At 41.5% G+C, this 19,850-nt stretch overlaps 3 protein-coding genes across 5 annotated transcripts; all 3 read right to left on the bottom strand.

The window, feature by feature from the left end:
• Positions 1–2,193: 2,193 nt before the first annotated feature.
• Positions 2,194–8,547, bottom strand: LOC112264419 (homeobox protein Hox-A9). Of its 2 annotated transcripts, XM_042295280.1 has the most exons (3): positions 8,403–8,547; positions 3,682–4,205; positions 2,194–3,290 (listed from the first exon to the last, which is right to left on the bottom strand). In XM_042295280.1, the coding sequence occupies exons 1-3, from the start codon at positions 8,408–8,410 to the stop codon at positions 3,046–3,048; spliced, it is 777 nt and encodes a 258-aa protein (XP_042151214.1). In that variant the 5' UTR covers positions 8,411–8,547; the 3' UTR covers positions 2,194–3,045. The 2 variants fall into 2 exon arrangements, with proteins under 2 accessions (XP_042151214.1, XP_024296786.1); XM_024441018.2 differs by lacking the exon at positions 8,403–8,547 and having other exon boundaries at positions 3,682–7,111.
• A 313-nt stretch (positions 8,548–8,860) lies between these two features.
• On the bottom strand, positions 8,861–14,967 carry LOC112264414 (homeobox protein Hox-A10). 2 transcript variants are annotated; one of them, XM_024441004.2, is made up of 4 exons: positions 14,691–14,967; positions 12,876–13,069; positions 10,718–11,749; positions 8,861–9,854 (listed from the first exon to the last, which is right to left on the bottom strand). In XM_024441004.2, exons 3-4 carry the CDS (start codon positions 11,604–11,606, stop codon positions 9,580–9,582), a joined length of 1,164 nt encoding a protein of 387 aa, XP_024296772.1. In that variant the 5' UTR covers positions 11,607–11,749; positions 12,876–13,069; positions 14,691–14,967; the 3' UTR covers positions 8,861–9,579. The 2 variants fall into 2 exon arrangements, with proteins under 2 accessions (XP_024296772.1, XP_024296773.1); XM_024441005.2 differs by lacking the exons at positions 12,876–13,069; positions 14,691–14,967 and having other exon boundaries at positions 10,718–11,771.
• Positions 14,968–16,195: 1,228 nt separating this feature from the next.
• LOC112264411 (homeobox protein Hox-A11a) lies at positions 16,196–19,263 on the bottom strand. The gene is made up of 2 exons (XM_024441003.2): positions 18,370–19,263; positions 16,196–17,527 (listed from the first exon to the last, which is right to left on the bottom strand). Exons 1-2 carry the CDS (start codon positions 19,010–19,012, stop codon positions 17,295–17,297), a joined length of 876 nt encoding a protein of 291 aa, XP_024296771.1. The 5' UTR covers positions 19,013–19,263; the 3' UTR covers positions 16,196–17,294.
• Positions 19,264–19,850: the final 587 nt, after the last annotated feature.

Raw genomic sequence — 19,850 nt, 5'->3', positions numbered from 1 at the left:
GCCTGATTTCTTTCATTTGACACGCGGAACAACTACGTTTCAGGTTTTTCTGTAGCGTCAAGTAAAAGATAGGCCTACACGTACAAACATTTTAGACTAGACTAAGGCGTACTATTTTAAATGTTTTATGTATATTATTATTAAATATTAAATACTGCCGCGGATGTGTCAACGTCTACAAGAGCTAACATCATTATAAAGACTATAATAGCAAGCATCAATTAGAATTACAATGTTATAAAACGAAAGTCCACCAATAGGCCAAAACATGTCAAAATATGTTCATCCGAAAATAATCAGAAAGGGTAAGTGTTTAAACGAGGCCATTTTGAGCCTTGTTATGGAACATCAGCGCCATCGTCTGGTCACTACACGTAGTTGCAGGGTGGAAAAGGTGCAGTGCCCTGAGAACTGCAATCACACCCATTCCCCATTAGGGGCCAAATACATAAATAAATCACATAATAGGAATGCGATTAATGTATGTGGCTCTCATTGCCTGCAGTTCTATTTCCACATGGAATATAGATGTTGGAGGTCCGATGATGACAATCGAGAGTAGTATATCTAAAATGTTCATGTTGGTCTCATCTATACTGAGATTAGGTCTTGACTCATATAATGCTGTTGTTTTATTGCCCTTTTTGTTTTTTCAGCGCGTGAACAGAACACTAGCTACTACCAGAGAAACTGAGAGAGAACTTTCCCAGGCCAGGTACAAACAAAGGGTCGCTCGAGATGACCATGAGTCCGGCGAGCAACATTCGGGGGAGAGGCCAATAAAGCTGATCATTTCCGCTAGGCCTTTTGTCCATGCTGCAGTCCCACAGAAAAGAGAAAAAACAAATGGGTGCCGAGTTCTGGAAACGGTCTAATTGTGTCTGGACGGCCATAAACCCATTAAAAGTGGAATGCCAGACAGTATAGCAGACCAGGCGTTTTATTGCTATGTCTCTGGCTGAGCCTTTGAAGTTTGGGGTCCATCTGCGTCCTCAAGGCCTAGCGCGTCACAACACCACTATATGGCTCCATACAACTGCAATTTCCTTGTTTTTATTTACTAAAGCTAATATATTCGTGCATTAAAATATATGTGCGTGTCTGATGTGAATGATGTTGTCTGATAAAACAAGGTCGGTTCTGTGAGGATGTGGCTTTACAGTTCCAAGGTCCAGTTGTAGCCTATTTCACAAGTAGGCCTATCTATAATTTCAATTTTTATTGGCTACTCTTTGTCGATATAAATTGTTTGCTAGGCTACAGCGCAGATTTGAGGGAACTTCTCTAGATTTATAATCCAAAGGTTTTTGGTGGAAGCAGGCCCATATCGATAGACCTAACTAATTATTGATACAAATGTTAAATAGAAGCTCAGATCAAATATATTGTAATCAGAATGACGCCAAAGCTACATTTTAAATAGTAAATCTTTGAACGCTGAATACGTCGACCGCCCTGCTCATGTTGACGGTTACAAAACATTATGTGTGCAGAAGCACTGGGTCTAAACTGGGCGGTGGTGTCAGATCATAGCTGAAGAATACATATACTACATTATTTTAGGCATCAGCTGTCAAAGCTTTCGACATCTTTCTTGTGTTGTGTCCTCTCGCCCTGCAGCGCTTTGCACCCCATAAACGGTTATAGTGGTAATTGTCTTTTATGGCTGTATACAGCTAACAACCTCCTCTGCCAAGGCGCGCGGAGCAGAGCAGAGCAGCAAGCGTGCAGCGATCCGCCGGGCCTGCCTGTTTTCCCGGACTAAAGACTGTTTGACCCCCCTTCACCGTTTTATAGTGTGTGTGTGTGTGTGTATGTGTGTGTGTGCGTGTGTGTGTGTGTGTGTTGCGTGCGAGCTTGAAGGAAGAATAACAAAGTGCGCGTTCAAAATATCGAATCCCTCACGGAAAATGAAATAAATGGGTAATTGTTATTATTTTCTAACACCCCGTGAATAGTGTTTTTGCTAGTATTATTCCAATATTTTGTTTGAAAGAAAATATATGTGCAAACTAATGTTAGAATAGTCCTATACACATTACATTTGGTAAACTACAATACATCTGAGTGTCAATAGCTTTAAGAATTTGATCATTTTCTTTTAGAGCATCACATTAATTTGAATTAAATCTTAGAGTGAACAGTGACATGCAAATGCGCAAGAAATTATAATAATTCAACGTGGCTGCATTCGCAGATATAATTTGTTTTATTCAATAAATAGTACAAATTACATTTGAGAAGCAAAAATGTGAAAGTCCCCAGACCATGAGGTATTCATTAGGTAGCATACAGTGTTTCTGTTTATTTAGCCTCTCTCCTTTCTAACAAATATGTCCTCTCAAATGTTACTCCCTGAAATTCAGACATAGTTTACGATCTATACACGCATTCTGTCTCTTCACAACGAAAAGTCATGTTAAAATGAAATGAGGTTCTTACAATTATAGATAGTTGAGAGACAATATCATTGTATGTAGATTCTAGTAAAATCATCAACAGGCCAAAATGCATTTTAAAGAGGCTTTTTGATGCTCATGCACCCGCTTCAAAATGCCACCATTACGTTAGCCTATCCCTCCAACTCAAATCGACCAATAGTTGAAATAACGACAACAACAAAAACATTTGAAACTAAATTCAGTTTAAACTGAAATACACATAGGCCTATATCTACAAACCAGAGAACACACACATAGCTACTCACATCCACACACAAACGAGCACAGAGAACAGGCCTATCAACAGGGTACATGCCTTACACAGATGCCCTCACAGCCGAGGCTTTAATTCATTCATTAACATCCTAATAACAATAACAAAAAATAATGCGCACTGCTAAATTGTGCAATATAAAGGTAGTTAGTTGCATCAAACCGACGAGTAGAGCCGGACATGCTTTTTACAAGACACATAACAGCTTCTGTTAGGGATAAAACAATGAAACAACGACTATAAAAATGCAGTCCAGCAGAGAAAGAGCCTTTTCACAGATATCCCCCTTATTTCGGATATGTTTTTACGTTCTCATTCAATCAATCATACCTATAAATCATCTTTTGGTCCACCATCTTTATTACATTTCTTCATCTTCATTCTGCGGTTCTGAAACCAGATTTTGACTTGTCTCTCCGTAAGGTTGAGCTGCCTCGCGACCTCATACCTACGGTCCCGCGTGAGGTACGTGTTAAAGAGGAACTCTTTCTCCAGCTCGAGGATCTGGTGCTTGGTGTATGGACAGCGCTTTTTTCTCGTGGCGCTAGCGTGGAGCCAGTTGGATACCGGGTTATCTGGAGAGAGGGAGTGCGAGACGAGACTGGTGTGAGCCCGGTGCTGCTGGGCAAAATGTCCTAAAAACATATGACCCACAAGGGACGAGGCTGATAACAAAAGCTCTGGATATTAATTCTGAATATACAAATATAAATGCGTTCCAAAGTAGCAATGCACTCCCATTCTTGGCTCTAGCTCCTGTTTAAAATCTGAAACCCATATTATTAGAACACGGAAATGAGTGAGAGAACGCCAGCCTATTATCAAGTCGCTATAAATGAATGGCACGCCTTGAATGGCATATTTTCAAACACGCGCCCCCTCTACTACTCACACATTTCTATCTGCATCCCTGCAGCTTTACAGAACATAGCATGGCCAAATGTCAAAGGATGAAGCAGCACTTACTTGGATCAAGGGCCGGTTTCTCCTCGTTCAGGTCCCCGGTCTGGCCTGGTAGTGTGTCCTTGTCCACCGGGGATGCAGTCGCCGCCGTTCCGTCGGTGAAATCGGACAGGAGCAGCGCCGTGTGGGATCCAGGCAGCACGCTGTCCGCTCCCGCATCCAGGTTCTCGGATTTGATCCCGTAGTGGTGACTCGTTGGTAATCCAGTTAAAGGCAAGGACCCTGACATTGGCTCCAGCAGCCAGGACTGCATGTAGCGACCCTCCAGGTCGCCTGGAGCCGGGCTTCGGTGATTCCCGTAAGGGTGGTGGTACACCGACGACACGGCGGCTGGAAACTGGGTCGGTACATGGCCCCAGGACGGGCTGAAGACCGGGGCTTTCGTCGGGAAGGTGCAGGGCCCAAGCTCAGTGTGATCGGTGATCGATGTGGGCTGCCTCGCGTGCTGGAGCCCCCCCGGACCGGAGGAGTATCTGGGCGCGGAGAGCGCCTCACTCTCGGGCAAGATGAGGGAGTCGACGTAGTAGCTAGTCAACGTTCCAGATGTCGACATGGCAAAAGAGACTTTCACATGTACGCACACATACACTGATACTTACAAATACAAGCGCGACACACACACCATACACACATACACTGATACCTACAAATACAAGCGCGACACACACACCACACACACATACACAGATACTTACAAATACAAGCGCGACACACACACCACACACACATACACACGCACTAAACCCCACTCTCACAAAATAAAAATCTGAAGAAATCAAGTAGCAACTTGGCACCACAAAGAACTACAGTCTACTAATAGTTCGGACGCAGGGCTGCCATTCGATTGGGTGATGCGCGCACGTGATCACAAAGGCTGAACAATAAATAATAAATCAATCCCTTTGACTATTACATGCTCGCGGGTCTCTTGTCTTAAAACGTGACAACGTCTAGTTTTAAAAGCAAATTATTATTATTTTATATGATTAGTACGCAATTTCTGATATAAATGTTAGGCCGTGACAAAGGAGAGGCTGAACTCCATTGAGAAAAATACAATTGAAAGTATCTGTCCCTGTTAGCATAGGCCAGTAAATCCCCCAAATAATCCTCCCAAATGAGGTAAAACACACATTTAACGAGGGATATCTACACATACGTTACAGGGTAATAAGCATTACCAATGATACTCACAACAAAACACACAGTGGCTGAAATTAACCAGAATAACTTCTCCATATTGGGCCTTATTAACAAAACCAAATGTCTGAAATTGCATTCTTTCTATGGCGCAAAAGAACGTAAATTAATGCTCTGGGACGCTTTCCATCCTAGTATGTAACCTCTTTCATCTTCCGTCGAAATGTTTCAACCTTTCATTGTCTTCGAACCAGAGAAAGTTATGACCAAACATTCCCAAAGAAAAAACGTTTTACGCACACCCCCTATTAAAGATACGCACATAATGTTGTGCTATATCGTGCTATTTTGTATAGCCTATTAACATATTAGTTTGGTATTATACAATAATAATATAGTATCAGATTAAAGACTAATCGGACTAAAACCCTGCTGAGAATAATATCTGACTAGTTTCATTTGTTATTTCCTCAACATTCTATGATATTGTTTATATATCAGCTACTGAAAAAAAAACATTATTTCAGTAAATGTAAGATTATTTTGAGCATGAAAATGGAAATTAGTATAGAATTGTATTTGTGTTTGCATAGTAGGCCCATTTACTCACAGCTATAGAACCCTAATATGTTCGTTAATTTACTGGTCTCTTAAAAAAAATACATTTGGAAAAAATAATGTTATTGTCCTAGGCTAATATTATATTCGTATATCCATGGACAAGATAAAAACGTATTCTGGTTATTAAACATAACCGAGGAATTAAACAACTTTTATATTGAGCCTACAGAGAAAAAAAAACATACATGTTTATTCATGTATCTCAATAGCCTAATGGTGAAGCATAAAAGCATGGCCTAGTTGTGGCATATTTAAATAATTCAGCTAAAACAAATAAACGACAATTATGAAAACTCGTCGTAGAAAATAGTGTGCACATAGTAGCATGTAAATCGATACCTGGCTTCTTTTTTTAAATACATTGTCCTATTAAATACATTATCCTATTAGTACTAAGAATGTTATTAGCCTATTATGAGAGACCACTATCATAAGAAACACTAGCACTATTACAAATATCAGCACTATCGAGTCAATTATGAAATCCGCCGTGGCTAACGAAAACAACAATGCACTATTAAGTAGAAAATTATAACAAAGATAGCATTATGTAAACTACTAAATCACTTAGAAGTTTAGGAGTTTCCCTACAAAAAAAATGGAGATCGGCTTACGTCGTGACATTTACATGCAACTAATAGATAATAGATAGGCACTAGATAGTTTACAAATGGGGTTGTTTATGTCATTCAGACACATAGATCACGTTGTAATCAAATTTGATAGCAGAAATCTAACACATTTTCAATCTCCAGCCACCCAAGCCATAGACTGTCCTCTTGGCTTCCGCACGGGTGCATCAATTCTGACACCAACAGGCTCCTGAACAGCGTTTATCCCCAAGCCATAAGAGTAATAAATAGCTAACTAAATAGCTAGCAAAATGGCTACAATGACTATCTTAGTTGACCCTTGTATTTTATTTTTGCAAAGTCTCTATGCACACTCACAGGATACTACATACTCACTCACGCAAACTGACAATCCAACACACACACACACACACACATAATATTAACATACATTTATACTGACTCTACACACACCCGTTGACATACAATCATAATATACGCTGCTGCTACTCTGTTCATCATACATCCTGATGCCTAGTCACCTTACCCCTATAGGCCTGCCTACATATCTACCTCTACCACTGCAGTATCCCTGCACATTGTAAATATAGCATTGGAACTGACTGACCCTGTATATAGTACGCGGACTTACTTTCGCGTATACTTCTCATTTCTTATTTTTATTTCCTGTGTGTTTTGGGTCTACCTCATGTTATTTTTAGTATTACATTGTTATTGATTACTGCATTGTTGAGATTAGAGCTTGCAAGAATGGCATTTCACTGTAATTGTGCATGTGACATTAAAACTTGAAACACGAAATATAAACCAAGACAGGGACGCTGGAAATTATAGTCAAGCCTACACTATATATGCATTTGATTTTCAGGTGTATCTTTTGAATGGATAAGCAACACAACACAAACTAATACTTGTGGGGTAACTAATACATGTGGGGTAATTCAAGAGCAGGTGAGAAGCTACTGAACGTGCACCCCAAGTCTGGACACAACATATGATACTATATGGACTAGTAGGAAGGGAGGAAACGCCTGCGTAACACTTTACAGACATTGTGTCGAACCTTGCACCCCCCCCCCCCCCCACCATAGCCTTAGAGAATGGAGATAGCTGCACACAGAATACGTGTTCTATTTATTACCATCCAATAAAAGTGAAAGCTAGGCCAACACCCTACATGGCCACAGGCGGTTCACTGCTGCTAAAGAATCCACTCCAGCATATTTTCCTACTGAATGAAAAAACAATAGGCTATGCCACACACCTATAACTGAACAGATAATATTTCATCCTCGAACGTATACCACTGTGCAGAATCAGATAAGGCATGGATGAAAATGTGTTAGAGACATTAGAAACAAACAAAGAGGATAGTGGATAGGGAAAGGCTATGCGCACTAAAACACAGAACAGACAGGCATTTTCAAAAGAAAAGACACAAGGGAAGGCAATGGCACTTTAAGGCTGTAAACTAAATCAGGGTGTTTTTCAACATGGACCCAGTTAACCGCAGGGGCTATTTACTTATTTTGCCCACAGATAACAGCTTGTCTGGCGAATCTAAATATCGCCATAAAGCCCTTCGCCTCTTTTGTGTTCGGGCTATATTGCGCAGCGGAAGCATCCGGCTCTATTGCCCACCGGCGCGCCACTGAGGTCGCTGTTGCCCACTCAACTTCCCCTTCCTTTCCAATGCAGTGGTCGTAACCGAGGCCTTGTCTGACGTCGCCGCGTCACGACTGACAGAAAACATGCTTATAGCTTTACGCTAATTCCAAGTCCAACCCTCCTATAGCTGAGCTTTTACCAAGATAAATATAGGACGCAGGCATCCAGGGGCTTAATTTAACGATGAAAAATAACAAATAGAGTTTGTATAAATATTACTGACGATATGATAAGAGATATACACGACAGCAAGTCTTTCCCAACAGGTCAATGCAATAAGAAAGGTCCTATTTTTTATTTATGTCACCACAAATAACACTCCCAATACTATTCAATATTATCAAATCCAGTTAAATTGCACGTGTCCCAGATTAAGTTGACTGACGTTTCGATGTATTAAACTGGGCCAATTAAGACAGTTTCGTGTTGTAGAGGTAGAAAATGGATCCCAACAACATGAAACTACCTAAACCACTCCACAGTCCGCTCGACGCCTCAAGACGCACAGCAGCCAATGCATAATAACGCCACGTCTTCTTTTGGTTTTCGATCTCAATCACCCATGCTGTTCATAAGAGGCCTGTATTAAAAATAGCCTACAATGTTTTTACATGTTCAGTATCCAATCTTACGCTGGAAACCTGAATGTTTTAAACATGTGGTGTCCCGAAAACCCAAATCCAAAACAACAAATTGACTCACCCACTCATCGAAGTTATTGCGCTATTCCAATCACAAGAAAAAAGAAGATGACTTCGTCCAATTCTGTCTAAATGCAGTGTAACTTTCTACGACTGTCTCTAGCCTCCTCTCCGGCTTAATGGCTCTCTCGACTGAAGCCAGTCTTTGGGGAGAGTGAAAATCGTCATATACGAGCAAGTCATAAAACTCTACTAAAGCCGGTTAGGCTTGCAGTGTTCTATGCCTATACCGCTGAGACATAATGGCTGGTGTCATATCTAAATCGTTTCCGAGAGCTACTCCATGGATCCTAAAAACATTTCTGAAGACAAAAGCCAAGCAATGCACAAACAACCCAAAGTGCACTTACAACCTCAACTGGCCTGTACAAAATGCCTATTATCTTTACAGACAAAGAATTAGCGAGAAATACAGAGTTCTGAACAAGGACATCAAAAGCATACTAATCCAGTTTTTGTGAACTGATAATTTATTACGCAATACACGAAAACACAACCTCATATGTACATAATGATATACACAATAAAAACAATTTCACAATGTAGGCTGCTCACGTAGCCTACATTTCCCTTAGTTCGAGTCTGCACAACAATAATATCCTAAAGTGGATCAAATGTATCTTGTTCTATGTACACTTACAATCAGATCATCATAATATCTCCATACATTACATCGGAATAATACATTTACAGGGCGACTCATCTTATTCCCTTACAGGCCTTACATTTTAGTGTGATCCACATTGCAAAATGCAGGAAAAGATGGATTTGAATCATGTTGTTTCATGCAGTATAAATGTAAAGGAAACTCCCCACATATATGCAATATAAACGTACATCTCAATTGCGATTTATATTTGTATCTAGAACAAACATATATTTATTTTTAAGTATTTTAAGTAGGCTACAATCCTATAAGACCCAAAGCAAATTCCTTCCATTGTTTTACACAACACACCTATCCCAACAAGTGACAGCAACAGAACCGAATCAACGAACAATTAAGAAAAAAGAAAGAAAAAGAGACAACCCAATAACATTCACGTTTTACCAGTAGCTTATATAGGACGATGCAAAGACAAGGTTTTTATGTAGGCCTATTAAAGATGTGCCCTTTACATCTTGCATTTTAACTAAAGCTAGTTCAATACAAAGCTTATTGAAAACATTCAAAGTTATCACGAGAAACCAAAATTTGACGTGAGCTCACGAATCCTGTTTTCCCGTGTCATTTTCTTCAGTTTCATTCTGCGATTCTGGAACCATATTTTGACCTGCCTGTCCGTCAGGTGCACGCTCCTACTGATCTCTAGGCGACGCTCGCGAGTCAGGTACATGTTGTAGAGGAACTCCTTCTCGAGCTCCAGTGTTTGGTGCTTGGTGTATGGGCAACGTTTCTTCCGTCCGCTTTTTGCTGTTAGCCAGTTGGCCGTGCATTCGCTTTCTGTGTCTCCTAAAGAAAATGGTATACATGTTTTCAGGCTATCAACTATGTATGTAAGATATAAGATAGGTTGTGTGTGTGTGTGTGTGTGTGTGTGTGTGTGTGTGTGTGTGTGTGTGTGTGTGTGTGTGTGTGTGTGTGTGTGTGTGTGTGTGTGTGTGTGTGTGTGTGTGTGTGTGCAAGTCAATGGTTTGATATAGGTATTTTCATAAGGACGGTTCCATGGCCTTGTGTACTTTGCTTGGACTTGAAACATTTGCTAATAATAACAAAAGAAAATCAGAAATGTATAGCATTTTCTATCATTCTAGATCTACTATAATAAGAACAAATATCACCGCCCCAAAATAAAAACGGTTTTAGTAGCCTATTTGTTTATGGGTAGATATACGATTGTTAGCCCTATATTGGGTGCCAGTCAAGTCATTTTTTGTCCAAAGAAACAAAGTCCTAAAATGTAAAATAAACCTGCAGTAGTCTAAGCCTAAGCAAGTAATTGCATTAATTTTAATAATACACGTTTTTTTTACCACAGCATTTTTACTGGTTTACTTCTATTCTTTTTTCAAAACTTTAACACCCGCTTGACTTTTAGGCAGCGAAATTCTCTGAACTAAAGCATGGTGTCTCCTCTGCTAATGCTAATGACAAAACATTTAGCCTTTGGGTTACGGCAAGACCACATAGACCATATATAATCACTAAATAAAAACACCCGAATGACCTTAGAATGCAAAAGACGAAATCAGTCTCTCGGCAGGTGTTACCATATAACCTTTTTACGCATCCCCATACCTGCTTTACTATACAGCACGCAATAAAACCAACCGTGGCAGAGTGAGTGACCACACCTTTTAATGACCTCAGCTCACCTTTAGGTGTTTTCGCTGGCTTCTCCTTCTCGAGCCCCTCTTCAGCTTCCTCCGGAGATGAAGGTTCCGCGTCGGAGGACGCTCGTGCCTCCTCGTCTCCCAGTGGGGCGTGCGTCTGCTGGGGCTGGGACGCGGTACCGGAAGACAGAGCCTCCTCGGTGTCTCTTCTCTTGTAAGCCGCCGTGGCTGAGCAGGCTAAGGCTGAGGACGGTGGGGGGGTCGGGGTGTGGAAGCGAGTATGTGCAGGGGGGTGTAGGCCAAAGTGAGAATGAGAGGGGTTCGATTGGGCGCCGTGGTAAACTTTATGAGAGTGTGCGTGCATCTGAGACAAGCGGAAGTAGCCAGGCACTGGTACAGTACCCCCACCACCGCCGCCGTCGGTGACTGTGCACGAGCCTGAACCTGGGCCTGTCGTGGTTAGCCTGGAGTATGTCAGGTCTTCGGCGGTCGAGGCTTTGGGGCACTTCTGCGGCTCGTAGAGACAGTACGCGCTCTCCTCCTTAATGCTCGGCGGGAACGAGCAGGGCGCGACCTGGGGACCCACAGTTTGTTGCTGGTCCATTCGGCACGACCTCTGCGCGTCCATCCACATCTCCATGCCTGACATATACGCGCCTGACGCGGCAGACATCATGTTTTGGGGACCTGCGTCGCTCCGCTTGCCTATACCTGGAAAGTATCCACAGTTCTGTAGCCCGTAAGACACCTCTGATGCGGCGTTATGGGGCAGACACACGCTGCTGCCCGGGTAGTAGTGTCCCCCTCCACCCTCGGTCCGGCCGCTGATCAGAGAATCCACAAAAAACGCGTTTCCTGCGGGGCTGTCCGAGCATGCCATTATTGTGGTGTATTTTGGCGAGGGGAGAAGATAGCCCTTTCTGGTTGACATTTCTTGTGCAAAACATGCTGGATATGATTAGAGGTACCCCCCTCTCCACCGTGCAGACTCTGGAGCCAATAGGAACGCTCGGATACGGAGAGCCCCTCCCCTTCCAGAGCCACGTAGCAACCGGGACCATATCCATCATGGGTCTGAGGCAGATAAAGGAGACAGCACAGCAATCAGTGGGTATCTCTCACCTCGCTTTAATGCACCACCATAACGCCGGAGGGGCGAGGCCCTATGTGCAGAATGCAAACATTCGAAAATAAAAAAAGAGGTATATGCACGCCCATGCATGCGCATAGGGGGGTTGTGCAGCATACCTATCGACTATCAATTTGGTTTGCAGCATTAAGAGAAGTTTGTCTGAACCCCTCTCCGTTTGAACTGTGCATAACATAAAAGTATTATAATAAAAGTATTCGTTTGCTATAAGCCCTATATGGCTGCCTATTGCTCCCTATGCCTCTATAGTTAATACATTCCATATGCATATATCTCACAGAAGAAGACAACATGGAAACCATTTTAGGTTCAAATAAGACACAGACGCAACAACAGGCCCAATAAAGGCCTATACCTTTTCATGCGCAAGCATTTTCAACAATCCTGTAAGGCAACATTAAGGTTCCCAGGTTCAAACAGGTATAGTAAACAGGGCGTAAACAAGAAAAGAAAACGACACTTCCCTTTACAGTGCTTTAATAAAAGAGATCACTGCGTGGGTCTAATTCATTGACAAGTCAATGGATTTTAAAGAAATAAAAGACTGATGAAGGCAGCAGGCCTAATTACCAGGAACATAATAAGCTTCACGCACGGCAACTGCATTGGTGTTCAAAGGAGTTGTTGCTTTACATCTATTTCATATATATGGGATATAAATATAAATATAAGATATAAATATGGTGATATCAAAAGAGACTGTGTATATCTGACTCAAATAGCAGCACTAGATTATTTTGGGGTGTCTGATTAATTGTAAATAATTGTACATTTAGCATCGAAGCATGATAACATAAAGCCTGCTGATGTACATTGTGTGTGATTACCATGTGTAAAAGCGTGTTATAGCCTAAAGGCATTGTAAAATAAAAACTATTGCAGATGTTAATTACTAGGATTTTATCGAAATATAAAAAGGTGTGCCATGTCCTATCTGTACATGCATTATTCACACAACTCACCACACGTGCATAACATCACTGTGGGTTATAGGTATACATTTAAGGACACATTTATGTTTTGGGGGTTTCATTGACCATGTTTACGTACTTGCTCAGGTTATTCCCTTTCCCTTTTAGGGGTATTATAGGGACACAATTGGTATCCCTCCATTTTGTTGCGTCCATGGTGTGCTGCGCCTTCTCTCCATCCCCAGGTTGAAGTTAATATCGGACAGCTTTGACCATTACCAGGACCAGGTGGCTTGTGGCCTCCCGGCTCGGTTTTCACCCTGTGGTGTCCATCTGAAGGCCGAATGGAAATAGAATTATACATTAACATGTTAAAACAGCATGCCCATTAGATGCCCATTTCTACATCATTATATAGGTTCATAGTTGTAGGTCTAGTGTGATATAGGCTACTCGAGGGTTAGAAATTATTTCAAATTCCACTGTCAGGAAAAATTACATCTAATATAATATGTCTCACAATTAAACATAGATGTGAAACTGGTATTAGTTTATTCACTTGTAAAGTATAAGGAAGGAAAATGTTTATATGATGCATAACTGGGGTTGACTATATACAGGGGACAAATGCCGTGCGCCAACCATTTATTTGCCTGTTCTATAAAATGAACAATGAATAAACTTTGCATAACATTATGTGTGAACTTTCCTACCAGACACATCAGCAAAAACACCATCAGCAAAAAATATCCTATGATCTTATGAAGTATCAGCCATTGGAAATTCAACACTCAATGTTGACATTAATTCATGTTGTGCACATGCAGCTCGGAAACTTCAGCACTAACCCCACGCTCCTGTATTGACTTGTAGCCTATCAGTTATATCTCCGTGTTACAGTTATTAGCCTAATTGTGGCTACTAAATCTTCATTTCACAGCTGTCCAGCTATCATTTCCACCAAAACAGTTTACTCTGGCCAATGTCTTTGATCAACCTCATATAATGGTGGCCGGGGAGACCGTTTCGAACGGATCATGTTCGTCGCGTGTGCAGTTATGAACAATAATGCGGATTTTTATTACATCCGGCGGAAGTATTTATTTTTCACGAGAAACAAAGGAGTAGGAGACGGGAGTCCACGCGCATGCAACAGCCATGGAGAACCCCCCTCGTCTCTTGGACTGATACCGAATCTCTCCCCCTCTGTTTAGATTTCTATAACAGGAAGGAAAGGGACACACGTTCCTGGCGTTTCACAATCAAATACTTTCCCAATCACATAATTTATACTTTGGCACCGCCCAGAGTGTAATGCATTCTGGAAGGACACCAAAGGCAGATTGAGTCCAAAAAGCTAAGCTTTGAGTGAGAGTAGTGACTTCATAGGTGATTTTTGTGATTTAAGAGGGCGTACATTAGTTCCAGGTCATCAGAAAAATCATGAATTATATATATATATATATATATATATTTAACACCCGCTGACTGAAGATGTAATGATGAAAAACTTCAGATAAGACATTAATTACATCTGTCCCTGATTGAGAAAGAATACTTTCAGCCTGTAAATAGCCTCGATATCTTAAACTAGGCCTGTGATGGATATTTTGGGCATAGATTTTGCAAGATATTTTGGGCCTTGCTCATAGCCTACATATAAAATATACAAGTCCAACACAATTAGCAGAGCACACAGCATCGCACAGATGTGTTGCATTATTAGGTTACTACATTTCATATCTTAGCTAGGCCCTCAACAATTCTACTGCCAATAATTCTCTAATACTGACCACCATATTGACTTGTGCAACGTAATGATCAAAACAGCTCAATTAAATAAATATTTAAATACAGCAGGGCATAATAAAACTGTTCAAAGAATCGACTTACAGGATAAGCGAGTTATCTCACAGAATATGAAGCTATGCAAGGGCTTTGTTCGAGAATTTACCTGCATTTCAAGTTTCCCTCGAGAATCTTGAAGGTTTATTACGCTGGGTTCTTCTTGCAGATGAAAAGATCCACGGCAATGACTTTGATCTCAACAGCGCCGCCCGGTGGCAGGAGGAAGCGTCTGCGAATGAGCACCAGGCCATGGCCACTACTTTGATCCAAGAAGGACAACCTGCAATGGGGGAAATGCACTCTCAAATGAAGTCGAAGCAGCCAGTGAGCAGAGGCTTTTCTTATCCGTCCTCTCCTCAATCGTCGCTCTCGTCTCCTTGGTAAGAGAGTGAATAACCTTGGGTCTCAGACGGTTTATTGCACTGCACTCCAATTGTACAAATGCTCCAGACTCTCAGACAGGTTTTATGGTCGCGTTGCTGCGGCAACGGGGAGGATGTCTAGTAATTAGGGACGGAATTCCAGCGCGCCATAAAGGATGAGCCTGGCAAGGCTAGGCCGGACTATGGCGGAGAGAGGCAACCATAAACTTCAGCCTCTCTCTCCCTGCGTTAATGGCCCATTTGACTGTCATATATGAACGCCATTGCGCTGCGGCTGGCACTCATAAACAGAGTGATAATAACAGCAAATATGGCGGTTCTCACTTAGGAGGATGTTGTGGAAGAAGGGGTGGTTTTAATCTTATCTGTGAGAGACAAGTCACAAGCAGGTGAATGAAAATTAGATGCATATGGAGACTGTATTAGGCTTGTTTACCACAGCGTTGTGGGTAACTGAGACAAAAATATTCAAAGTTCAAAGCCAATGAATGAACTCCATTGAGCGATAACCCACTGGGCACATACATCAGTTCGTCTAGTTTTGATTTAAATCTGGTTGAGTTGTCAACAAACGTGAATTCAACATAAAGTCAACCAACAATTTCCCAGTCATTGGATTTACTTTAAAAGTTGGGTGAACCCCCCCCCCCCAATAAATGTGACTTTTTGCAAATCCAATCCGTTTTCCACGTTGATTCAAAGTAATCACATTGATTGTATTGGTTGAAATTACGTGGAAACAACGTTGATTCAACCAGTTTTTGACTATAGTGGGAAGCATGCATGTCAGCCTATAAAATTGCAATGATCAAAAGCCATTAGAAAGTACAACGTCACACAAATAGGAAATATAAATCTAACTAATTAGTAGCCTAACATGTATGTGCATATCAACGTTTACGATAAATAAGTCATCTTAGTAGTTTGAAGAAATAATGGTATTAATCAATAAATCTCTCACATAAATATAGTTCACACGAATAAGGTTTCAAATTCGAGTAAATTACTCTTAAACATACTTACCAAATGTAGGATGTTTAATCTATCAATTATTAATTAACAAAACAGGTTGAACAATTCAAAATTATATTTTCTTGTCTTATTTTTGTGCGTAAAATGTTTTGAGTTGTGCGTAGAAGGCCTATGCGAAGGTAAAGTGTTCGGGAAATAACAGCTTTCAAAACAGTTTCGAGTCTGAGTACAATAACCAGTCACATTTGTACATTCCTTCAATAATATTTTCATTTTTAATTTGGAAATATAGGATAATACAGAATGTGTCGGACATAACAAGCAGTTGATACAATATTATGTCCCTGACAGTATATTCAAAACGTATTTAACATTCATGTTAATTCAATGAAAAACATGAAGACCTGTGAATAATGGAAAAAATATTTCGTCCTATTTGAACAAAACCTGGATGCATATTTTCTCAATCTGGGTATCAAAAAACTGCGGCCTTGTCCGTTACCTGTACTATCTACACGCATGTCGCAAGGCAACAATTCGACTATAGGCTGCTACAGCAATGAGGTTAAACAAGCTTATATCTGGTTCTGTCTGTATGGGGTTAACATTCTTCTCATTGTGGGTTTTCCGTGCATTAACATCAAATTCAAAGCCAAATTGGGTGTGGTAATCAAGTACACAAAATATAAACAACCAGATTATATGTATTGTTTTGAAACTATTACAATGGTAGTGGGTTTGGAGTCAACAAAATGTAACACCGAATCCCCATAATTTTACTGATAGAGCTTTGCAGTTGGTATTCTTTAGGAAATTAGTGGCTACAAAATAAATAACCTTACAAAAAAAGACACTTTACAATCGCACCCTCCCAAGTCTCATTATTTGGTCACACCAAAGTCCTAGCCTCCATTATTAAATGCACAACATCACATATTCACTGTCACAGGAAACCTACCACGTCACCACTTGTACGATCTTAAAAACCGAAAACTTAGACTGATAAGGCTCTCCGCCTTGTGAGAAGAAAATGAAGGCGACTCTGTGTCACAATAATATTAGGATACACAAGAAAGAGAACATAGTCTTGGTGAGGACAACATCCGCAGATTTTTTTTTTTTTAAAGTCTGATGGCCAAAATGCCGTCAGTGTGTCAGTTAAATCATGCTCATTCTCAAACGGTTTGAAATCAGGAGAGATTATGTTGCCTGTCCACGAACTTGAAATTAACAGTTGAGCATCGTGTTGCAGCTACAGCCATTGCTGTTGTTGTGTTGTTGTTGCTGACACATATGTCAGGGGAAAGAGACCACAGCGAGTCAATAAGTCTGTAAACGCATATGACAAGTCACTCCTAAAGCAGCGGGTTCGTGGTGTAATACTGTAATCTGTCTCTGTTTAATTTCTTTTCCTTCATTCTTCGGTTCTGAAACCAGATTTTCACTTGGCGGTCGGTGAGGTTCAGCATACGAGAGAGCTGCAGTCTCTTCTCTTTGTTGATATACACACTGAAAAAGAACTCCCTCTCCAGTTCTCGGATCTGATATTTTGTATAAGGACATCTTTTTTTACGAGTCCTCTGTCCATCTAGAAGAGAAGAAAATGTCGGTCATATAAAAAAATCGAAATATCTCAAATCATCCATGACTATGTTATAGGATTTATAGGCAAGGTTATATAGGCTTTTAGGTAGACTATAATTACGCATTGGCCAAATCAATCCAAATAAAATATTGCCATTAACTTTAATTTCTACAGCTTAATTATGCAGTGATTTAAATTAGAATATGAAACCATGAAATAGCATATGCAGTGTTCTGGATAGGAATGTACACTAATACATGATCATTGACAGTTTGCAGCAGGCATGTAAGCATGCATGTATGTATAGACAAAATGAAATTATTTTTTAAATAATATAAGCAGTAATAACACATCAATTGATGATATTTGATCAGCGTTATGATTTCTCACGTTAGGAAATAACATCATACTAGTGTAAAACAGTCTGACTGATTGCTTTAGGACACGAGCTCCAATGTGCTAACCCCTAAACCAGAGGCACCACCCTCATTACACGGGAGTGCTATTTTAACGCCAAGAAACCCGTGAAATTAGGCTACATTTATGATTCAAAAGATGAATGTTCGACCAGGAGTGTTAGGGCTACCTTACAATTCACAGTCATAACTACGTGCTTGTTTTATACTTTAGGGAATGTTTAGAAAAATCACTAGCCCTGATGTTTTTCACAGCCAATTTCAATTCAAAGCACGTGATCCTGTAGTTTATAACAAAGTTTTGTTGGGGGAAATCTACAGGCCCTATATAAACCTTATACGCTTATAAAACAGCATATAAAAAATTTAACTGCAGCGCGCTAGATTGCAAACTTTCTCTCATAACCAGGGTGCTGACTTAATACGTACTGCTGCTGCTCGATTTCTCCTCATTGTTGCCGGAAGAGGACTCCGGGCTGCTGGTATCTTCGCGCGGCTCCTTCCCCTCCGTTTCCCGGCACGATGGCGCGTGTTCTGCGGCGGAGCTTGTCTGCTTGGTGGCCGTTTTGTCCCCTGAGTAGTCGTTAGACGACGGAGTTTCTAAGGCGTTAGCGTACGCTGTGTCGAAAAACTGGTCGAAGGCTTGGGGCAGCACCCCATTTCTGCCAACGTTCCCGTAGAAATTGGACACTGCACAGCCCGCGCCGGAGTGGTGGTGATACGCAGCAGCGGCGGTAGAGTTGTTCTTGGCAAACATTTCCCCCATGGTGGGCTGCGAGGACATACAGTCCCGATGTACCATGTCCTCCGTGGTGGGGTAACACTGGGGCAGGTTCCCCCGGTGTGACCATTTACCGGACGCGTCAATGGCGGCATAGTCCCTGAACGTCACCTCTCTCACCGGCTGAACCTGAGGCAGGTTAGAGGAGTACGAGTATGTCATGGGCCGAGTAGACGGGGTCTGGGACAAAAACGAGGGTAGACCGGAGAAGTCTGCCCCCGCCGAGACGTAGTAGGTGCAACTGGGCAAATACATGTTCGAACCGACGGGGACCCGCTCGTCAAAATCCATCACTCCTTCACTCTACTACTCTATGTGGGTCATGCCTCTAGAGCCGCCCTTTACATGGCTCTGGAGCGCCCTGGCTCTTGCCTCTTTGAAGCAGGTCCGCGAGGCAGAAATTTTTAGACGTAGGCTGACGTGGAGAGCAATCTCCATCCATTCCAGGGAGGCGTGGGTCACGTGACCAGCGGCAGAAATTGACAGCTTTCGCGTGTATGAGATCGTGTGTGTGTGCGCAATGAGAGAGGGTGTGTGAGTGTATGTGTGAGTCAGTGTGAACGCGCGTGCGCGAGCACGAGGAGTTATTCAGTGACTGAGTGTGAGTGTGGGACAGACTGCAAGTTGTCCTGAAGCTTGACATTGGTGGTTTATCGCTATGTCGGTCTAAAATTAATTCCCTTATATGCTGCAAGTCAGAGAAAAAATATATAATTGCATTGGTTGTTAAAATGTAGAGAAGTGACATATTGCTATCGAAGGATTAACCTGATTCAATATCAATTTTAAAGATGCTATGTCCATTTCGACATTTAATCTGGGGGTGCTCGTTGAATCCATGCGTCTTGTAAACGTAATGGTATTCCTGCGGGTTTGATGTCGTCTTTGGTAAAAACCTTATGCATTTGAGGCGTGCCAACACGTGTAATATCTGTATCCTCTGGACTTGACCAAAGGACGAGCATTTCAATCAATAGGTCTGGAGGTCATTTATAATATAAGAGCCCTCACAAAAGCCCGAAATGTACTGATGGACCACAGACATCCTCTTTACCAGGAGTTTGAGCTACTCCCCTCAGGGAGATGACACAGGGCACCAGGGCATAAAGTAATAGTGCCAAACAATCCT

The sequence above is a fragment of the Oncorhynchus tshawytscha genome, linkage group LG13 (assembly GCF_018296145.1).
Source record: "Oncorhynchus tshawytscha isolate Ot180627B linkage group LG13, Otsh_v2.0, whole genome shotgun sequence".
Taxonomy (NCBI): domain Eukaryota; kingdom Metazoa; phylum Chordata; class Actinopteri; order Salmoniformes; family Salmonidae; genus Oncorhynchus; species Oncorhynchus tshawytscha.
Note: the sequence above shows the minus strand (reverse complement) of the source record. Positions and strands in the feature narration are given on the sequence as shown.

Coding starts and splice junctions, on each gene's coding strand:
- LOC112264419 (XM_024441018.2), bottom strand. CDS start 4,231: ATGTCGACATCTGGAACGTTGACTAGCTACTACGTCGACTCCCTCATC. Junction 3,291..3,681: donor GAAACCGGCCCTTGATCCAA/GTAAGTGCTGCT, acceptor CCCTCTCTCCAG/ATAACCCGGTATCCAACTGG.
- LOC112264414 (XM_024441004.2), bottom strand. CDS start 11,606: ATGTCAACCAGAAAGGGCTATCTTCTCCCCTCGCCAAAATACACCACA. Junction 9,855..10,717: donor GCCAGCGAAAACACCTAAAG/GTGAGCTGAGGT, acceptor CATTTTCTTTAG/GAGACACAGAAAGCGAATGC.
- LOC112264411 (XM_024441003.2), bottom strand. CDS start 19,012: ATGGATTTTGACGAGCGGGTCCCCGTCGGTTCGAACATGTATTTGCCC. Junction 17,528..18,369: donor GGAGAAATCGAGCAGCAGCA/GTACGTATTAAG, acceptor CTTCTCTTCTAG/ATGGACAGAGGACTCGTAAA.